We start from the raw sequence: 16,312 nt of genomic DNA, 5'->3' as shown, positions 1-16,312 counted from the left end.
CCCTTACCTCCACCATCTTAATCCCTGCTTCCTTTTTATGTAACTGTCCTCCAGGTCCAGTCAGCAATCATTTTTTTAAGAACTTGCTATGTACTCTGCTAGGCACAGGGGGCACAGAGATGAAAAAAAAACACAACACAATCTCTGCCTTCAGAGTACTTACAGTCTACTAGTGAGGATATAGTATGAACCTAAATATAATGCAAAGTTGATTATGACAGTGATAAAGGAAAAGCCCAGACAAGATGCTTTAGGAAAATTTTAACCTCAACAGTATGAGGTAGTTCAAATATTACCCCCAATTTAGAAGTGTGGAAACTGACATTTAAAGAATTAAGTGCCTTGCCTTAGGCTACAGTGTAAGCATCAGACCTTAGACCATAGATTGTCAGAGCAAGAAAAGACCTTACATCTAGTCCAATCTCCTCATTTTATTATTATTATTTTTTTTTTTTGAGGAAGAAATAGACCCAAGAGGAGACATGAAGGGGCTTGCCCAAGGCTGCACAGTGGAGTGGTTGCAGAGCCAGAGATTGGATGATGAAAAAGTGGGAACAGAATCTAGGCAGGGTGGGGGTTACAGAAACAAGATGGAATCTAAATGTGTGTGCTCTACTTTTTTTTTTTTGGCAGTGCACCTGCCGAAAGGACATGGTGAAAATTTCAATGGATGTTTTTGTGAGAGTGCTGCAGCCAGAGCGCTATGAACTGTGGAAACAAGGAAAAGATATTACTGCTTTGGACCACATGAAACCCACTGCACTAACTAGTCCCGAACTGATGGCTTGGAATGAGACCAAGGCTGTGCTGAAAGCTAAACTCCTTCGGAGGTAAGATTTGTCATGAACAGGATTATTCTATAGGATCAGTTTCAGTCACTATTGCACTCCTGGCATTCTGAAAGCAAGACAGGGCCTAAAGGCAGTCCTCATTGGGAAAAAGAGAGATTTCTAGTTCCCATTCACAGACAGCAGGCAGAGGTATGGACGTTTTCAAACTGTCTCAATCTTTTTCCTTCTCTACTTTCAACCTTTGTCTCTGTATTTCTGGATGAAGGAGTCTCTGGTGAAATGTGTATATTTCTATAGTTGATGTGCCCCAAGGGAGAAAGGTAGAGCATTACAGACCCTGCCTTTTTCTTTAACACAAGAAAAATCTGTTGGTAAGCCCTCTGGCCTATTTTAAATAGTGCCATCAAAGGAAGAGAACTTTCCTTCCTTTCCTTTTACCACCTTTGTTCAGCTAGAAATTAGCCTGTTACCCCCTAAGTTTATGCTTTTTGGGACTTTCCTTTCTTCTCCGACATCACAAGCTTGTATCACCTACTTCTAAAATAAAAGTATCTATTGCAGAGAAAGTTTAATTTCTAGGGAAAGAGTACCCTGTTTCTCTTTCACAGAGAGGATGTTCAAAACCTTCTTGGCTTGTGGGAAATGGCTCCTCCTCCAGTAAGTTAGCTGGCCTTTAGTGATACTTTAAGGGACGTATCTATAGTGTCCATCTTGCCTTAGTTTTTCCTGAACACTTAAAAAAAAAAGACTCACACAGTTTGTGATGCCACAGTGTGATTTCTAGAATTACCAAAAGACCTTGTTGTGACAGAATTTTTTCAGCATTCCAAGTGAGTACAATTTAGAAGCTTCTCAGATTTACCTTTAAAAACTCCATAAACACTCCAGAGTTTCCCTGAAGTGTTTGTTGACTCGAATAGAAAGGTGCTTCAGGGGCTGTTTTGGTGGATGGTGGGAAGGAGTCACAACTTATGAAGGGCAGGAGTCTTCAGGCAAATATAGATTTAAGCATCAATCTTTTGTCTAGGTTTAGAAATTATCTTTGTACAAAGGATACCTCAAAATTGTGTAGCAGTTGTGCGTAGCAGTGGGGGAACTTTCTAAACATGCTTGCTCTTCTTCATAAACATACATTTTTAGCTTTGTTATTCATTCCAGAATGCCTGTGCAAGTGTTATCTGGGTCTGTCAAGGGTACCTCTTTGCCATCAGATGCAACAACAGAATTCTCATATGGGGTCTGGCAAATACTACCTATGCCTTTTTTGAATCTGAACTCAGTGCTCAATTGACCCTTCAGGCTTTGTATTGGGGAATGGTGGGGGTGTTTAATGAAGGAACATTTCACTTCATCAAACTCCTTAGAAGGTTTGAAACTTTTTTCTCATCCCTACTTAACATAGATCCTGGCCTTCAGATGGAATTTAGGCATCTCCCAAGAGCTGGTGAGCAATAGCAATGCTTTTTATACTGATCCATGGTTAAGTAGAGGACTAAATTCTGAGATGTTGGAGGCAAGAAAGTTCTCCTTGAACAAGCCAGGTGCAGGGGAGAAGAAATTTCACTTCAGTATTCAGAATATAATTCTTTTTTCCAGCTGTTTTTTTTAAGGGCTTTATTTAACTTTGCATAGTTCCACTCACACCTATAACCCTCACACTGTAACCCTATTTTATAAACTGCCTACTACCACTTTTATGCATTTTGGGACATTTCAGCTTCATCTCCGGATCCTGTATTCAAGTTGTCTGGTCCTTTTTTTTGTTAAATGAAAAATATTAGATTAGTGACCTGATCGCCTCTGTTCCTATCACCAAGAGTAAAGTTAGTCTTTCTCTTTTATGCTATCTTTTATTGTCTTTATTACTGATTTCCTGTTATTTCTCTGTGTCACAAGAAAACAAAGTTCTGGTTGGGGCTTACATTTTTTTCCCCCCAACTCTCTTTTGGCACTTGTATCTTTTTTTTTTTTTAAGCAATTGGGATTAAGTAACTTGCCCGAGGTTACATGGCCAATTATTTTGTGTGGGTGCCAAGTATCTGAGGCCGGAACCGATCCTGGGTCTCCCTATACCGAGGCTGTCACTCTTACTCACTGCGCCACCTGGCCACCCCTGGCACTTGTATCTTAAAGGTGAAATGTATATACAGACATAGCCCTAGCTAGAGAAGATACTCTGAAATGGTATTTGCATAGTAGTTGAATTTATTGTGCTCCAAACTAATTGGTCAACAGAGCAGATTGCCAATATGTGGGAATCACATTTCCAAAACTATAATCAGCATAGAAGGTTTTATAAATGACTTGCCAATAGGACAACCAAAATCAAGATGAAATGAGAACTAGGTCTCTGTTAGTCATGCTTACTACAGGAAGGAAGGGAAAAAATCCCAACTTTTTCAAGAGGAAAACTGAATTACCAGAGATCTGGATGTTCCGTGTGTGTATGTGTGTGTGTGTGTACATGTACATATAAACATGACATACATACATATATCCATTTACATACATATCTCTATATTCTATGCATATACCTCTTTTTCTTCCCCTCCCCTACCTCCTCACATTTGTACCTCCTTCTTTGAACATACACGAGGTTACCTGTGCTTTAAGGGAAAAGAAAGTACCAAGTAAACTAGTGCTTTCATTTCAACATTTATTGCTTCTCTCTCTCCCCCCACAGAAGCCTTCCCTTTTGTTGGCCTATGGCATTTTCATATTCTGAGAGTGGGACTGAATAGCAACTTTTAAAATGTTACTAAGGCTATCATTTGCTTTAAAACCTTTGCTATGGTAATACTGATTTTTTAAAAAGTAATTGAGATCCCTTTTTCTTTGGAAAGCTTGATTGATGACTAATTTTTTTAAAGCTGATGACCAGAACTGATCCAGCTCATTCCTACAACTGAAATGGTTTACTTGGGTAAGGAGGAAATATGGCTTCATTCTGCAGCACTCTCCTCTCTCTGCTCCTCCTTCCCTCCAAAGTATCTGTTTGCAGTTGTAGATATGTAGATAGCCTTTGGCTTACTCAGTCATGGAGATAGATACACAAAGCTTTGAAAGAAAGGCTGGAGAACACTTATATGTATATGTGTGTGTGTGTGTGTGTGTGTGTGTGTGTGTGTTTCCCCGATAATAAGACACTGTCTTATTAATTTTTTTGGACAGAAAAACACCAGAGGGCTTATTTTCAGGGGAGGGCTTATTTTAATGAACATTGACAGCAATTTTAATAAACAGGTAAATGTGAACAAAAAAATGTACCTTTATTCAATAAGCAAATCACCGGGGAAGAACAGGATGACGCACTCACTGCTGCAGCTCTGATTGGATGCAGCTCGGAGCGCGGCGTGCATTTCAAGGGGGGGGGGGACGGTGCATACAGAGGGTACCGTAATGTAGCGTGTAGCGCAGGGGATCACCTTCACTACAGTAGTAATCTCAATAGGGCTTATTTTCGGGGGAGGGCTTATTTTAGAGGAATCTTACACAGTAAGAGGAGGGCTTATTTTAGGGATAGGTCTTATTATCCGGGAAACACGGTGTATATATATAAAACCAATATATTACTGGTTTAAAGGGAATTGAAGCAGTCTGTCCCTCTTTATCCTTCCCTTCTCCTGTTTCTCCCCCTTCCTTCCCCTCTTCCTTCCTTCTCTCTCTCCCTGCTTCCTACCCCTTTCCTTTCTCCCCTCCCCCATTAACATTTTTTTTTCCTTTTAAAAATAAAATACTTGCAGGTTGTCATCCTGTAAGAGGAACATCACAGCTACTTCTCCAGAAATATCTTTTTAAGACTTTTTCCTCCTTTCCTTCATCCTCCCCTGCTCCCAGATATACTATTCTGAAGGGGACCCTATTACATTGGGATGTATGGTTGCTATGAATAGGCTATTTAGTCATATTCTCCATATGTTGAATCTGATGTTGTCCTAGTGTAGCTACATTTGCCAGATGTTTATTACCTTGGGAGTGAAACCATTTTGTGGGTTCCCTTGCTAGTGGAATTTGGGCATGTTACTCAGGGCCTTATTTCATAGACTGGATTTCTGAAGCTTTTTTCCTTCTTTGGGTATCACAATATCATAAAATCTCTGAACAAGAAGAAACCTCAAGAAGCTAATCTGGCTAAACCAATTCCTGAGCAAGGATCCCCTTAACAACAAGTGGTCATTCAGACTTCCAGAAGGGGAGAGCCCACTAAATCCCAAGGCAACCAACCCATTATACAATTCACTACATATTATTCATAGTAAATAGAACTCATTCATTAAGCATCTGCTATGTGCCAGGCACCACACTAAGCACTGGGAATACAAATAAGAAAAAAAAAGACAGTTCTTACCTTCAAACAGCTTACAGTCTAATGGGACAAGACAACACAGAAAAGGAAGCTGAGGTGGGGCAACCAGGGAGTCCTGAGCATGAGAACATGATGTTTGTGTTGTGGAAGCCACAGTGAACTACTGATGGAAAATGAAGTTACCTGGCAAGCTCTGAGCCTTCTTTAAAGGTTTTAGGAGTGCTCAAATCAGAAGGAAAGAGGCAGCTGAGGGTGCTGAGACAATGCACAAGAGACTGCTCCTGGGGTTTTTTGTTAGTCTGCTTCCTGCTTTCTTCACTAAGTAGTTTTTAAAATTAAGGTCAGCTAAGGTTTTCTGAAGTGGAGTGGCCTACTTAGTGAGATGGTGGGTTTACTTATCATTGAAGGTCTGCAAACAGACTGGATGACCACTTTCTGGGGATACTTTAGAAGGGATTCTTGGGTCAGGTATAGGTTGAATTTGTTGGCATCTTAAGTCCCTTTCAAATTTTAGATACTGTAATCCTCTGTAATGAGATATATTAGATCATAGAACCACGTAGTTACATGATCAAAGGGTTCATGGAGTCTATCCCCTCCATTTTACATGTGGCCAAGAACCAGAGAGTGATTTGCCCAAGTTCACATGGGAACTAAGTAGAAAAGCTGGGATTTGAATCCAGATTCTCTGACTTCTAATCGAGGTCTTTTTCTACTATGTCAAGTTGCCTCCTGCAGGATAGGCTCACATATACAGCTGAAGGGATGAGCCTGGAAGTGTTACCTAGACAACTTTGGTCCCATAAGAGCATAGATTAAATGTTGGACCTAAAAGGTCATTGAGGCCAATCTACTCATTTTATGGATGAGGAAACTGAGGCCCAGAGAATTTAATTACTTACAGGGTCACTCAGCTAGTAAATGTGTGATGGAGGATACAAACCCAGGTACTTCTGATTCCAAGTCCAACATTCTACCTATACCACACTGCCCCCATCTTGCTCTCCCATAGCTTAAAAACAAACAAACAAATAAAAGTCCTCCACAGGCTATCTAATGAGCTTTTCTCTTGTTTCTTTTTAAGGAGAGTATTGAAAAACCTGTCACCTGATCTTTTCAGCAGGTGTGCTTTGCTGCGCCCCTCCCCCCAGATACCTGTGTGTCTGTTTACCCTTTTAGAAAAATTAACTACGCATCATACAGAATATTTTACTTTTCTCTGGTGCTTCACATTTCCCAAGATCTCGTATGTGAAGCTCAAAGGGGGACTACTAAGTAACAAAATTAAAGTGTTTTTCTTTTTGAAGAGAGACTGTTTTTAGGAACTTCAGCAGAGTTGATCCTTATGGGTTCAGCTGAATGTTCCTGCTAATGAATATCTTGCAGGTGTGAAGTTAACATCTATACTTAGAGGGTGACCATATGGTTGGAGTCTAGCAATTATAAGTGACTATATGTGTAGATTCATTTTTCCTCTATTAATGATTATTTTGGTTTAGTATCCCCCTCCCTTCTTCATTCAGTTTGTTGCCTCATTAAGGGCTTTTGCTACCTTCTTTAACTCTACTCCAGTTCTAATTAGCAGGCTGATTTCTGGACAGGCTCTGGGAATGGGGGTAGCTGGATCTCTATTCCATCTGAGACTTAGGTGGTAGGTAGCTGTTGGAAGGATTCACTCTGCTTTATCATTCTGTAGCAGATGTAATGGTGCAGAATGGAAAAAGCATATGGAAGCTGCCACTATCTCCAAGTTTTCTTTTTACTAAAATTGGTGACATTTACAGCTCTTTAGAACAGACTTTGCTCCTAACTAATGAAGCATTTTTTATTTTACTTAACCCTTCTCTGCCCTCCTCAAAAAAAAAAAAAGAGGTGACAAAAAGAAAGCAGGAGTAGAAAGTATATATCTGCCTTATTGTCACCCCAGTGAGTGTCCATTGATTCATCCAAGTTACCCTCTCTTAGAGGGAGAGGTATTGTCCTCAAGAGAAGAGTCTTGAGGATTAAGGACATGTATAAATATTCTGTTTATTTTGCCAAGATTCAGCTCAAATGGTAATATTCTTCTTCCTTAATTTATAGACCTGGTGGTCAAATTTGCAACAAAAAGGTCTGAGGGGGATGGCTGGGTGGCCCAATGAATAGAGCACAGGCCCTGGAGTCAGGAGGACCTGAGTTCAAATACCAGTCCCAGACACTTAACACTTTCTAGCTATGTGACTTGGGTCAAGTCACTTAACTCCAATTGCCCCGCCTTCCCCCTCCAAAAAGAAAAAAAAAAAAGTTCTGAGGACTTTCCCTCTTCTTATCTTCCCTTTTAGCAAAAGCTTACCTTTCACAATATCTCTAGTTTCTCCACTGACCATTTGTTATGGACATTGTAGAAAGAGATTCCTTCTTATACTTTTGGACAGAATGATCTATAGAGTCCCTACCAGCTCCAAAGATTGGGGTGTTTTGGGATTCGTTATCTTCTCTAGCCTGACTGGAAATGTCTGTTTGGGGATTAATAAAGCTATTTCTAGAGGTTCTTTTTCATCTAAAGGCAGTCTTCCCCACAGAGGAAGTACTCTCTAGGCTTTCCTCTTCCCTTGAGTTGGAATTAGATAAAACTGACAGTTTCTTGTCTGCCTACTCTTGGTTTCTTCTTTTTAGTCTACATAAACTGTTCTCTTTATTCCTTTTGTTGCTTTCTCCAAGCTACTCTTTGTCTTGTGGAGTGAATTTGTAAGCTCACCCATTTCTCTTTCCTTCAACTGTATTAAAAGGGTCTGCACAGCCATAATATCATTTTCCTAGGGACATTCTACTCTGAAATAAAATGAAGCACTCTTTGTTTAGGAATATTCTTCTGGCTCTCCCTTGCCCTGCCCTGCCAAGTTCCTGGGAATTGGAAAGGAAAGAAGCTAGTTTTTCCTAAAGTATGCTTAAGGTGGAAAAGGGGAGCTCAGAGTGAAGTAGTAAAAATGGGAATTTGTATGTAATATATTCGCAATATTCGTGTATGGGGGGAAAGTAAGGGAGGGGAATTAAAAAGCTAGACAGGGAAGTGTAATTAGATAATGTCTTAAAGAGATGAAGAAAAATCTTAGGAAAAAAAACCCTGAAAATTTACATTCTAGACAAATTAGTCTGAAGGAAAACAGACACTGGAAAAAGACTGAGGAGGAGAGAAAACCAAATATAGAAAGGAAGAGAGAGCAGAACAGAAAGCCTGGCCTATCGTAAGTCAATTCTTTTTACTCTCTTCCAGGAAGTTTGTTTGACATTTTCATCCAGAATTCACACTCAATTCAAAGCATCCCTTGTCTCCTTTATACCTAAATATAAAGTACCACTCCTTTGACTTAGAGTGTCAAAGAAGCTTTTTCAGAAGTCCGTTGGGTGTCAGGCTTGGCTTCCCACTTCTAGATGTCATCAGCATCCTCTGCTTGGCATCAGCACTGCACCCATGTTTGACCATTTCCCTTGCCCTTCCCTCTTTCAACCCATTCTTCCTTTATCACCCGAACCCTTTTCCCTACCTCTCCTCCCCAGAGAAAGTGTTCTCCCTACTCCTCCTGATGGAGCAGATATGATGGCCCAAGTGATGGAGGTTCTCTCAAAGAAGGGAGGGAGGAGGGTGGTTTTGTTGGTTTTATGTACTTTAACCCAGAATGTCAGATTACTTTCACAAATCTACCATCCTAGGTCGCACAGAAAAAGAAGCCAGCCTAGGCGGCATAAGACAGAAGACCAGAAGTCTTTGGGAGAAGTTATGGCTGCAGAAACCCTTTTGGAGGAGGGCAAAGTGAAGGAAGAACCCAAACATGGACCTGACCTAGAGGAAGAAGAGCAGCACAAAGCCCCTGAAGGTGTCGAAGGTGAGTCACAAGCCACTTGTCAGTGTTCTTCTCTCAAGCCCCAGATTGCTCATTATCAAGGGCTTGGCACCACATGATGTTTGGGGGTTGGTTTGTTTTTTGGAGGGGAGAGTGGCAGAGGGAGGTGGTCTGTATTAACTCATTAAGCCTTCCATCAAAGTTGGCAAGGCATTTAAATGCAGAGATGCAATCACATCCTTAAAGTATTGAAATAAGCTTATTGTTTCTTTCAACCAAAAGATCAGTGGAGTCAGTCGGTTCTCACATACACAGCAGCAGTAGATTTTTCCCCCTCTCTCTTTAAAAATTCAGTTCAAATAGCTTTTTTTGGCAGGGTTGGAAGTTTTTGCCAGAGCTATTACAGTTTTGTAAAAATGTATATTACAGGAGTTGTGTTTTTTAAAAAACATTTCACAAAGAAATGAATCAGTATATTTTATCAGCCCCATTCTAACCAGGATGGCAGCTGTTCATGACTGACAGAAAAGTGGAGTGTGTCTGCCTTCCCTCCCTGCTGTAGGGCACTTCCCACCCCCTTTCCCGCCTATAAATAAATAATACCCCTATAGGTAGAGAAAGTCAAACTGGATTTCTTTTCCAGCACTTGAACAAGGTGAAGGGATATAACAAGACAGTTTACATGCTGGGTCCTTGTTTTATAGTTGGCATTTCGGAAGCCTATGACCAGGGCTAAGAAACAGTTTTGCACGTGTTCTAAAATCCCTGCTCTGTCTTATGGCACAGTGAGTCCTTTGGAAGATTCTCTTGTCATGCGAGGAAAACGTGAAGGGAACAATAGGATTCTTTCTCTCCCCATTATTTACAAGTGAATATATATATATTTAGTGCATTATGATAAATACCCTGGTTTAGCCATAAATTTAGGAGTCATAACAAATGGCCCCAAATGCTTGTGTTTCTTTTGTACTAGGGATGTGGAATAAAATATCATTTTAAAAAACATGACCTTTTGACTCTTAAGAAAGGACAATTCAGCTTTGTCCTTGTTGAGAATATTATATCATTTCAAAGAATTACAACCATAGAATCACAGAATTTAAAAACTAGTTTGTTATTGTTTAGTTGTTTTTCAGTCATGTCTGATTTTTCATGACCCCATTTTGGGGTTTTCTTTTTCTTTTTTCTGCTTTTTGGAGGGTGTAGTTGGGGTTGTGAGTTTCCCAAAGTCACATGGCTAGTAAGTCATTTGGGGGTTTTCTTGACAAAGATTCTGAAGTGGTTTGCCATTTCCATCTCCAGTCCATTTTACAAATGAGGAAACTGAGGCAAACAAGGTTAAGTGACTTGCCCAGGGTCACACAGGTGTGGATTTGAAACCCAGGTCTTCCTGACTCCTGACCTGGCATTCTATCCACTGTACCAGCTAGCTGCCCTTAAAAACCTTTAGGACCTTAGAATAGTTCATTAGATTTGGAAATGAGCCTTATAACATTAGAGCATTAGAATATGAAAACTGAAAGGGGACCTTAGAACATAGGATTTTTATTAGATGATCACTGATGTTCAGTTTTTTTTTAATTTTTGTTAATAACTTGTTTTTTCATCTAAATTTTCTTCTTTATCCTCCTTGTCTCTCAGAGTCAGCCCATATAATAGAGAATTTGAAAATAAAAATAAAAAATAAAAGAAGAGAAAAAAAGATAAGCAAAACAGATCAATGCATCAAAAAAAGTCTGACTATATACAGTGTTCCACATCCATGGGCCCCTACAACTTCTGCTGAAGAGTAGAGGAAGCTGTCCTCTCATAGCTCTCTTACTTGGGAAGAACCTTATTCAAGCATTCACTTTCAGTGTTTTGTTGTTATTCTTTCCATTGCTATAAACAAATTGTCATTGTTTTTTTCTCGACTCTGCTAACTAAGCTCCGCACTAATTCCTGCAAGTCTTTCTCCATATTCTTCATGTTTTATCTTTTTTTTTTTACAGTACAATACCATTCTGTTACATTCATGCACCACAGTTTTGGGATATGATGTCAGTCAGAAGGTGTCTTAAAATCAACCAGCAAGCATGTATTAAAGGCCTGTTTTGCCCTGTGTTGCACTGTGCTGGGTGCTAGCAATAGAAATATCGAAAAAGGAAATATTCCCTACCTTCAGGGAGCTTCTATTCTCTTGGGGGAAATGACGCATACATATGTAGTACTTTAAGGTATCTCTCCCATTTTATACTTGAGGAAACTGTGTGTTTTACCTGGGATCATACAGCCAGTAAGCGTCTGGAGTTGGAATTGAATGCAGGTCTTCTGACTGTAGGCCCAGCACTCTGTGCATAATGGTGCCACCTAGCATTAAGTTACATACTTATGATTATCACTTTCCATTTTACAACTGAGGAAGCAGGCTCAGGATGGTTAAATGACTTCTGTATTGTCACACCAGGTAATAAGTTGGGAACTTTTAATTTAGGTCTCTTTTGGATATAATACCTTTTCCACTATGCTCTATAACAAAACGTCCAAACTAAAAAGAACCTTGGGGTAAGAATATTAAAGGTAGAAGGAACTATAGAAACTACCTAGTCCAATCCCCCTGTTTCACAAATAGGGAAACTGAAGCCCAGGAATAAAGGGTGTTTACTGAAGGAGTCTTAACTAGAATAAAGTCACTGGAGCTTTTGTAAGTTTTCCATCTTGATAAAGCAGGAAAGAGAAAGAAATCTGCTGGCCAGCTTGGTGTTCCATGTTCCTTCATGGCCATCAGATGGGGATTGCCTTGGCCACTTTACATATTAACAGAACTGTAGGCTTGGTCCATAGATGTTCATCTATCATAGAGGGCCTCTGCCTGGCTCCTAAGTTGCTTTCTTCATTAGCATTATCTTATGATTGATAAGCCCTGAAAACTCTTTGCTTATAATAACGGTGATAAGGCAAGAATACCTGATTGTCAGTGTTCAGGACAGTATGGCATTTAAAATTCCCTTTGCCCATTTCTTCTTTTCCCTCCTCGATTTTGAATGAATAGAGGAAGGGAAGTTTTGTGTCTTGATGACTTTCCCACATTTTCAAGAACAAAGGACAAACAAAAACCTCTGTGAGTAGAAAAAGAGCTGCCCACTGGGGACCAAACTTGAACTGGCCAGTTGGGCAACACCACTAGCTTCCTTCCTTCCTCCCTTCCTCCCTCCTTTACTTGCAGGTGTTCTGCCCAAAGAGAATGTAAATTTTAATATCTGAAACTTTTTTCCCCTTCTCTTTTAAAGACCAGCATTAACCCCAGATCACTGGCTCTCCAAATCACTCTTGCTCATTGATTGACCAATATAGCCAATTACTTGGTTATTGTTTGGGCTCTGATTGACTCAGAATGAATGTATATAGCAGTTGTTTCTGTTTTGGCCAGAAACCATGAGGGTCTTCCCCTTCCAGATCTATTTTTTAAGAGTTCATTCTTTGCCTTATTTCTTATTAAGCCTTAATCACAGGATAGGCTTTGCCTCAGTTGAACTGAGACCTCAGTCAAACTGAGGCTTAGCTTAAAAAGGCCAAGACCTCCCACTGCATCCTGGGCCATCTGCAGTCATTCTGATCTATATCTGACCACTGAACCCAGATGGCTCTAGAGGAGAAAGTGAGGCTGGTGAATTTGTACAGCCCTCCTTCACTTCAATCCATTTCACTTGCATGTCATAGCATCACCTTCCTGGTGTCCGAGAATGAAGGACAAACAGCAGCAGCTACCATCTAACACTACATGTCTCTGGACCATGATGGTACTACCTATAATATTCTAAACCTCTTCTCCTGCCCTTAAAGGTTTTGACCAAGACCAGGCAGGCAGCTCTGAGGGAGCTCGTCTGGTGCTAGACTACAGACGGTTTCTTGATGGTTCCCAATTTATGAAGGGGTTGTCTTGCCAGATTTTATTTAGAAGTTATTTATTTGGAATTCAGTGCATTTACTGTACACAGTTCTCTGCTGGTGTCGGCTGTCTCTCCTCTGACTTGAGTGCCTCTCTTAGATCATAAGCCTTTTTTTGGGGGAAAGGTAATGTGTCTCCACATCATCTGGAATCATGTGGTAGTAAGACATTTAGAGCTGGAAGGGACCATAGAGGTATCCAATAGCACATTCAGTTATATGCTTGCTCAGTACTTTAGGCATTGTTTAAAAGGGCTTTCCGTTTTTATTGAGTTAGAGAATAAGGGTGAAGAGAAGGGCCTGAGCATTCCTACTGTGTGCAAGCATTGTGCTAGGTGCTTTATAAGATGATGTCATTTGATCTTCACAACACAGGGAGGCATGTGCTAGTTTAATGGAAGAGGACTTTGCTTCAATTCAGTAGACTAGGGGCCAAACTCTGCTGTTGGCTCTTACTGGACATGACCCTGTGTAAGTCCCTTATCCTTTCTCTATCTCATCTTCCTTATTTGTAAAATCAGAGTTCTACTTAAGATATACAGGAAATATGTCAGGAAAGAACTTTAAATGATGATAAAGAAGAGATCATTAAAATGTTTATTAGTGAAAAAAATAGTTTTTAATGAATATTTGTGAAATCTCCATAGCAAATTACAGATACACTGTCTATAAGGTTGTCCTGTCCATTGCAGTTTCTTTTTTTTTTTAAACAGGTAGTATGTGAGGGCTGATTTCCCAAGCTTGTGCATAAAATCCTATTTATTCCATAATGTAGTTTAATTATTATACTAATTGTATAAATCTTTGTTCTGGAAGGAGTTGATAGAAGATTGAAGAGAAGGGTATTTCATCCTTGCCCTTTCCTGTGTCTTAGCTATCCTGGGGCAAAATTTTAAAATAACTTCCTTGTGTGTAGTATCTTTCTTCTGCTTCCATTTCGTTGCCCCTCTCCCTGCATCCCCATTTGTCTTAAGCTAACCTCTTATCCTGATCTGCTCTTCTTCCTCAAAGTGTGCCATTTTCCACACTAGTCCTACCTCTTCTCCCCTCTCCACCCTTCCCCATTAAAAACTTTTCCTTCAGTGTATAGGAAAACAGCATAAATGATCTATTCCATAACAATGTAATAACCATTCCCAAGGTACTTGCAGCTTTCAGAGCCTTTTATTATTTTTTTTTTTACTAATCAAAGTGAATTTTCAGAAGATACTTATGTGACATTTTATGCAGAAAGGTATGCTGAAGGTAGAAAACATGCAGACAGATTTTGTTTTTTGTTTTGGTGGGAGGAAAGGGCTGGAAAGAGGTTGGGAGTGCCTGGGAATTATTCCTGGATCTGTTTCTCTAACTTGTTCCAGCATTTTCTCTTCTTTCACTTCCAAACACAGATTTACTTTAAAATGCCCATATTTTACCAAAAGGGATACCATGACAACAGCACACCTTCTCCTATCATCAGGTGTAACTGTTTATGAGACTGTTATTTGTAAGCTTTAGACCACATGTATGTATTTATATCTGCTGTTTCGTTAAAGTCAGTTTCAAATTTTTTTTTCCTCCTTAAAAAAACAACAACCTTAATCCTTTTTGGTAGCCTGCTAGTTTCATTCATTTCGTAAGATTTTCTAAGAATCATTCATTGAAATAAATAACCTTCACTTTGTATTTTCACATGTCAGGAGTGTGTTGCATGAGGGAATGCAAGGAAGTATGTGTTTGTAAATATGACCTGAAGAAGAGACTTAATTTAGAATTTCCAATAGGTAACTGTGCGTAAGTGGCCTTTATGCCTTTATTTTTATCCTAGTGCAAGCCTGATCACTGTTTGCTCGGTTTTTTGTGGTTAGCTCCCCAGGTTCTCTCTCTCTAATCTGTCATTCATATGTCTTCCAGAATCTTTCTAAGTATAGATCTTATTCTATCACTTATCTGTGCAGACATCCCCAGTGACTAATTTCAAACTCTCTTAGCATGACATTCAGAGTTACCAACAATCAGGTTCTCCCCTACCTTTCCAGCTTTATTTTACATTGTTCCATGCTCTCAGCAAACTATTTTCTGCACTCCAGACAAATCCAATCTGTAAGCATATAGTATGTGTAACCTGTGATGTGTAAAGCCGTGTGCTTGGGTGCTGGGGATTCAAAGAGAAAACAAAAACAGCCTGTGCCCATCATGCTTTCTTATGGCTAGGATGTTTTCCCACCCCATCTTGGCCCTGTGAATTCCCTCTAAAAGACCACCTCATCTGGCACTTCTGGTCAGTGATGACTTTCACTCTTGAAACTTATTTAATACTGTCTCATGTCCTTAATGATATAGTCATCTCTGTTGGTGTCTTCGATTCATGAAGGTGAAGATTATATCCTGATTAAACTTTGCCCTGCCTGCAATGGGCTACATGTAATGAATGTTTGTTGGAAGAAGAATTCAACAGTAAGGTCCTAGTTTCTTGACTGGTCACTGTTACTAGTGAGCCCTGAAGGCTTTTCAATTCTTGGTTAGCAGAAAGAAGACTGAAGTTTAAATCCTTACTGTATCATCATCCTCACTTTGGTCAAGTTACTTCTCAGCTTCCTCTTCTGTAAAAGAAGGGGGTGGGGCTAGCTCCCCAAGGTCCCTGCAAGCTCTAAATCCTCTTCTCCCTCCTTATTAAAGGTGTTGACTGCCAAGCAATCACAGTACTAGTGTTAGCGCCTCTGTTATGAGGATAAAATGGAATAATTGAACTAAAATTCTTTGCAAATCTTCAAGTATTATGTAAACATCAGTCATTATTATTGTCATCATCATTTTTAACTGGAGAGTAACCAATTTGGGACTTGCTTGTCCAGGCTTGAGATTATATTGTAAATTTCTTTAGGCAGGGTTCATGTACTTGGTGAATTTTTAATAAATTGAATTGAGTTATACCTCTTTAAGTGTGACCACTTTAAAAGAGACTGTTGTCAAATTTAGGAGGTTAGATTTTCTCCTCTGAAGCTATAAGAATATTTTAATGCCCTGAGAAATATCTCTTGCTTGAAGACTCTTATTCATTTCCTTTCCATACTTTGAATGAAAGGTAAATCTAATAAATACATTGACTAAATAAATGATCACACTTAGAGAGACCCCTGAGAAATGGTAGCAAATATTACATTGTGGGGAATGAGTTGACAATTTTAATGCATTTTATTTTCTGATTTTTGTACCAGCTTGATGTTTTTAAAAGCTGTAAGTGCTAAATAACTGCCTAAAAAAAACTTACCATAATATGCATTTATTTAAATGGAAAATTCTTAATAGGAAAAATATATTTTGAACTGCTAAGAAAAGGAAGTTTTCTGAAAGTGTGACCTTTTTTGACAGAGGGAGGGCCTCGAAGTGTTTGAGCACCTGTAGACATTTCTGGATTGACAGAACAAAGGCCCCCGAGACCATGTGATAGTACCATGTTTCCCCGATAATAAGACACTGTTTTATTA

At 39.5% G+C, this 16,312-nt stretch overlaps 1 protein-coding gene across 9 annotated transcripts in view; it reads left to right on the top strand.

Annotated features, from left to right (window-relative positions):
- KDM4B (lysine demethylase 4B) overlaps window positions 1–16,312 on the top strand; it is a 286,229-nt gene that overhangs the window by 216,100 nt on the left and 53,817 nt on the right. For 8 of the 9 annotated variants that reach the window (XM_069086768.1, XM_069086769.1, XM_069086770.1 and 5 more), the window contains 3 exons: window positions 634–830; window positions 8,220–8,321; window positions 8,788–8,960. In XM_069086768.1, the coding sequence (XP_068942869.1) occupies window positions 634–830; window positions 8,220–8,321; window positions 8,788–8,960 (472 nt within the window). The remainder of the gene's footprint in view (window positions 1–633; window positions 831–8,219; window positions 8,322–8,787; window positions 8,961–16,312) is intronic. The other variant, XM_069086760.1, reaches the window with a different exon arrangement.

Source organism: Petaurus breviceps, unplaced genomic scaffold (genome assembly GCF_028583685.1).
Source record: "Petaurus breviceps papuanus isolate PSGF00001 unplaced genomic scaffold, PetGlider_PUasm1.0 180, whole genome shotgun sequence".
Taxonomy (NCBI): Eukaryota; Metazoa; Chordata; class Mammalia; order Diprotodontia; family Petauridae; genus Petaurus; species Petaurus breviceps.
This window is presented reverse-complemented; position numbering and strand designations above follow the sequence as displayed.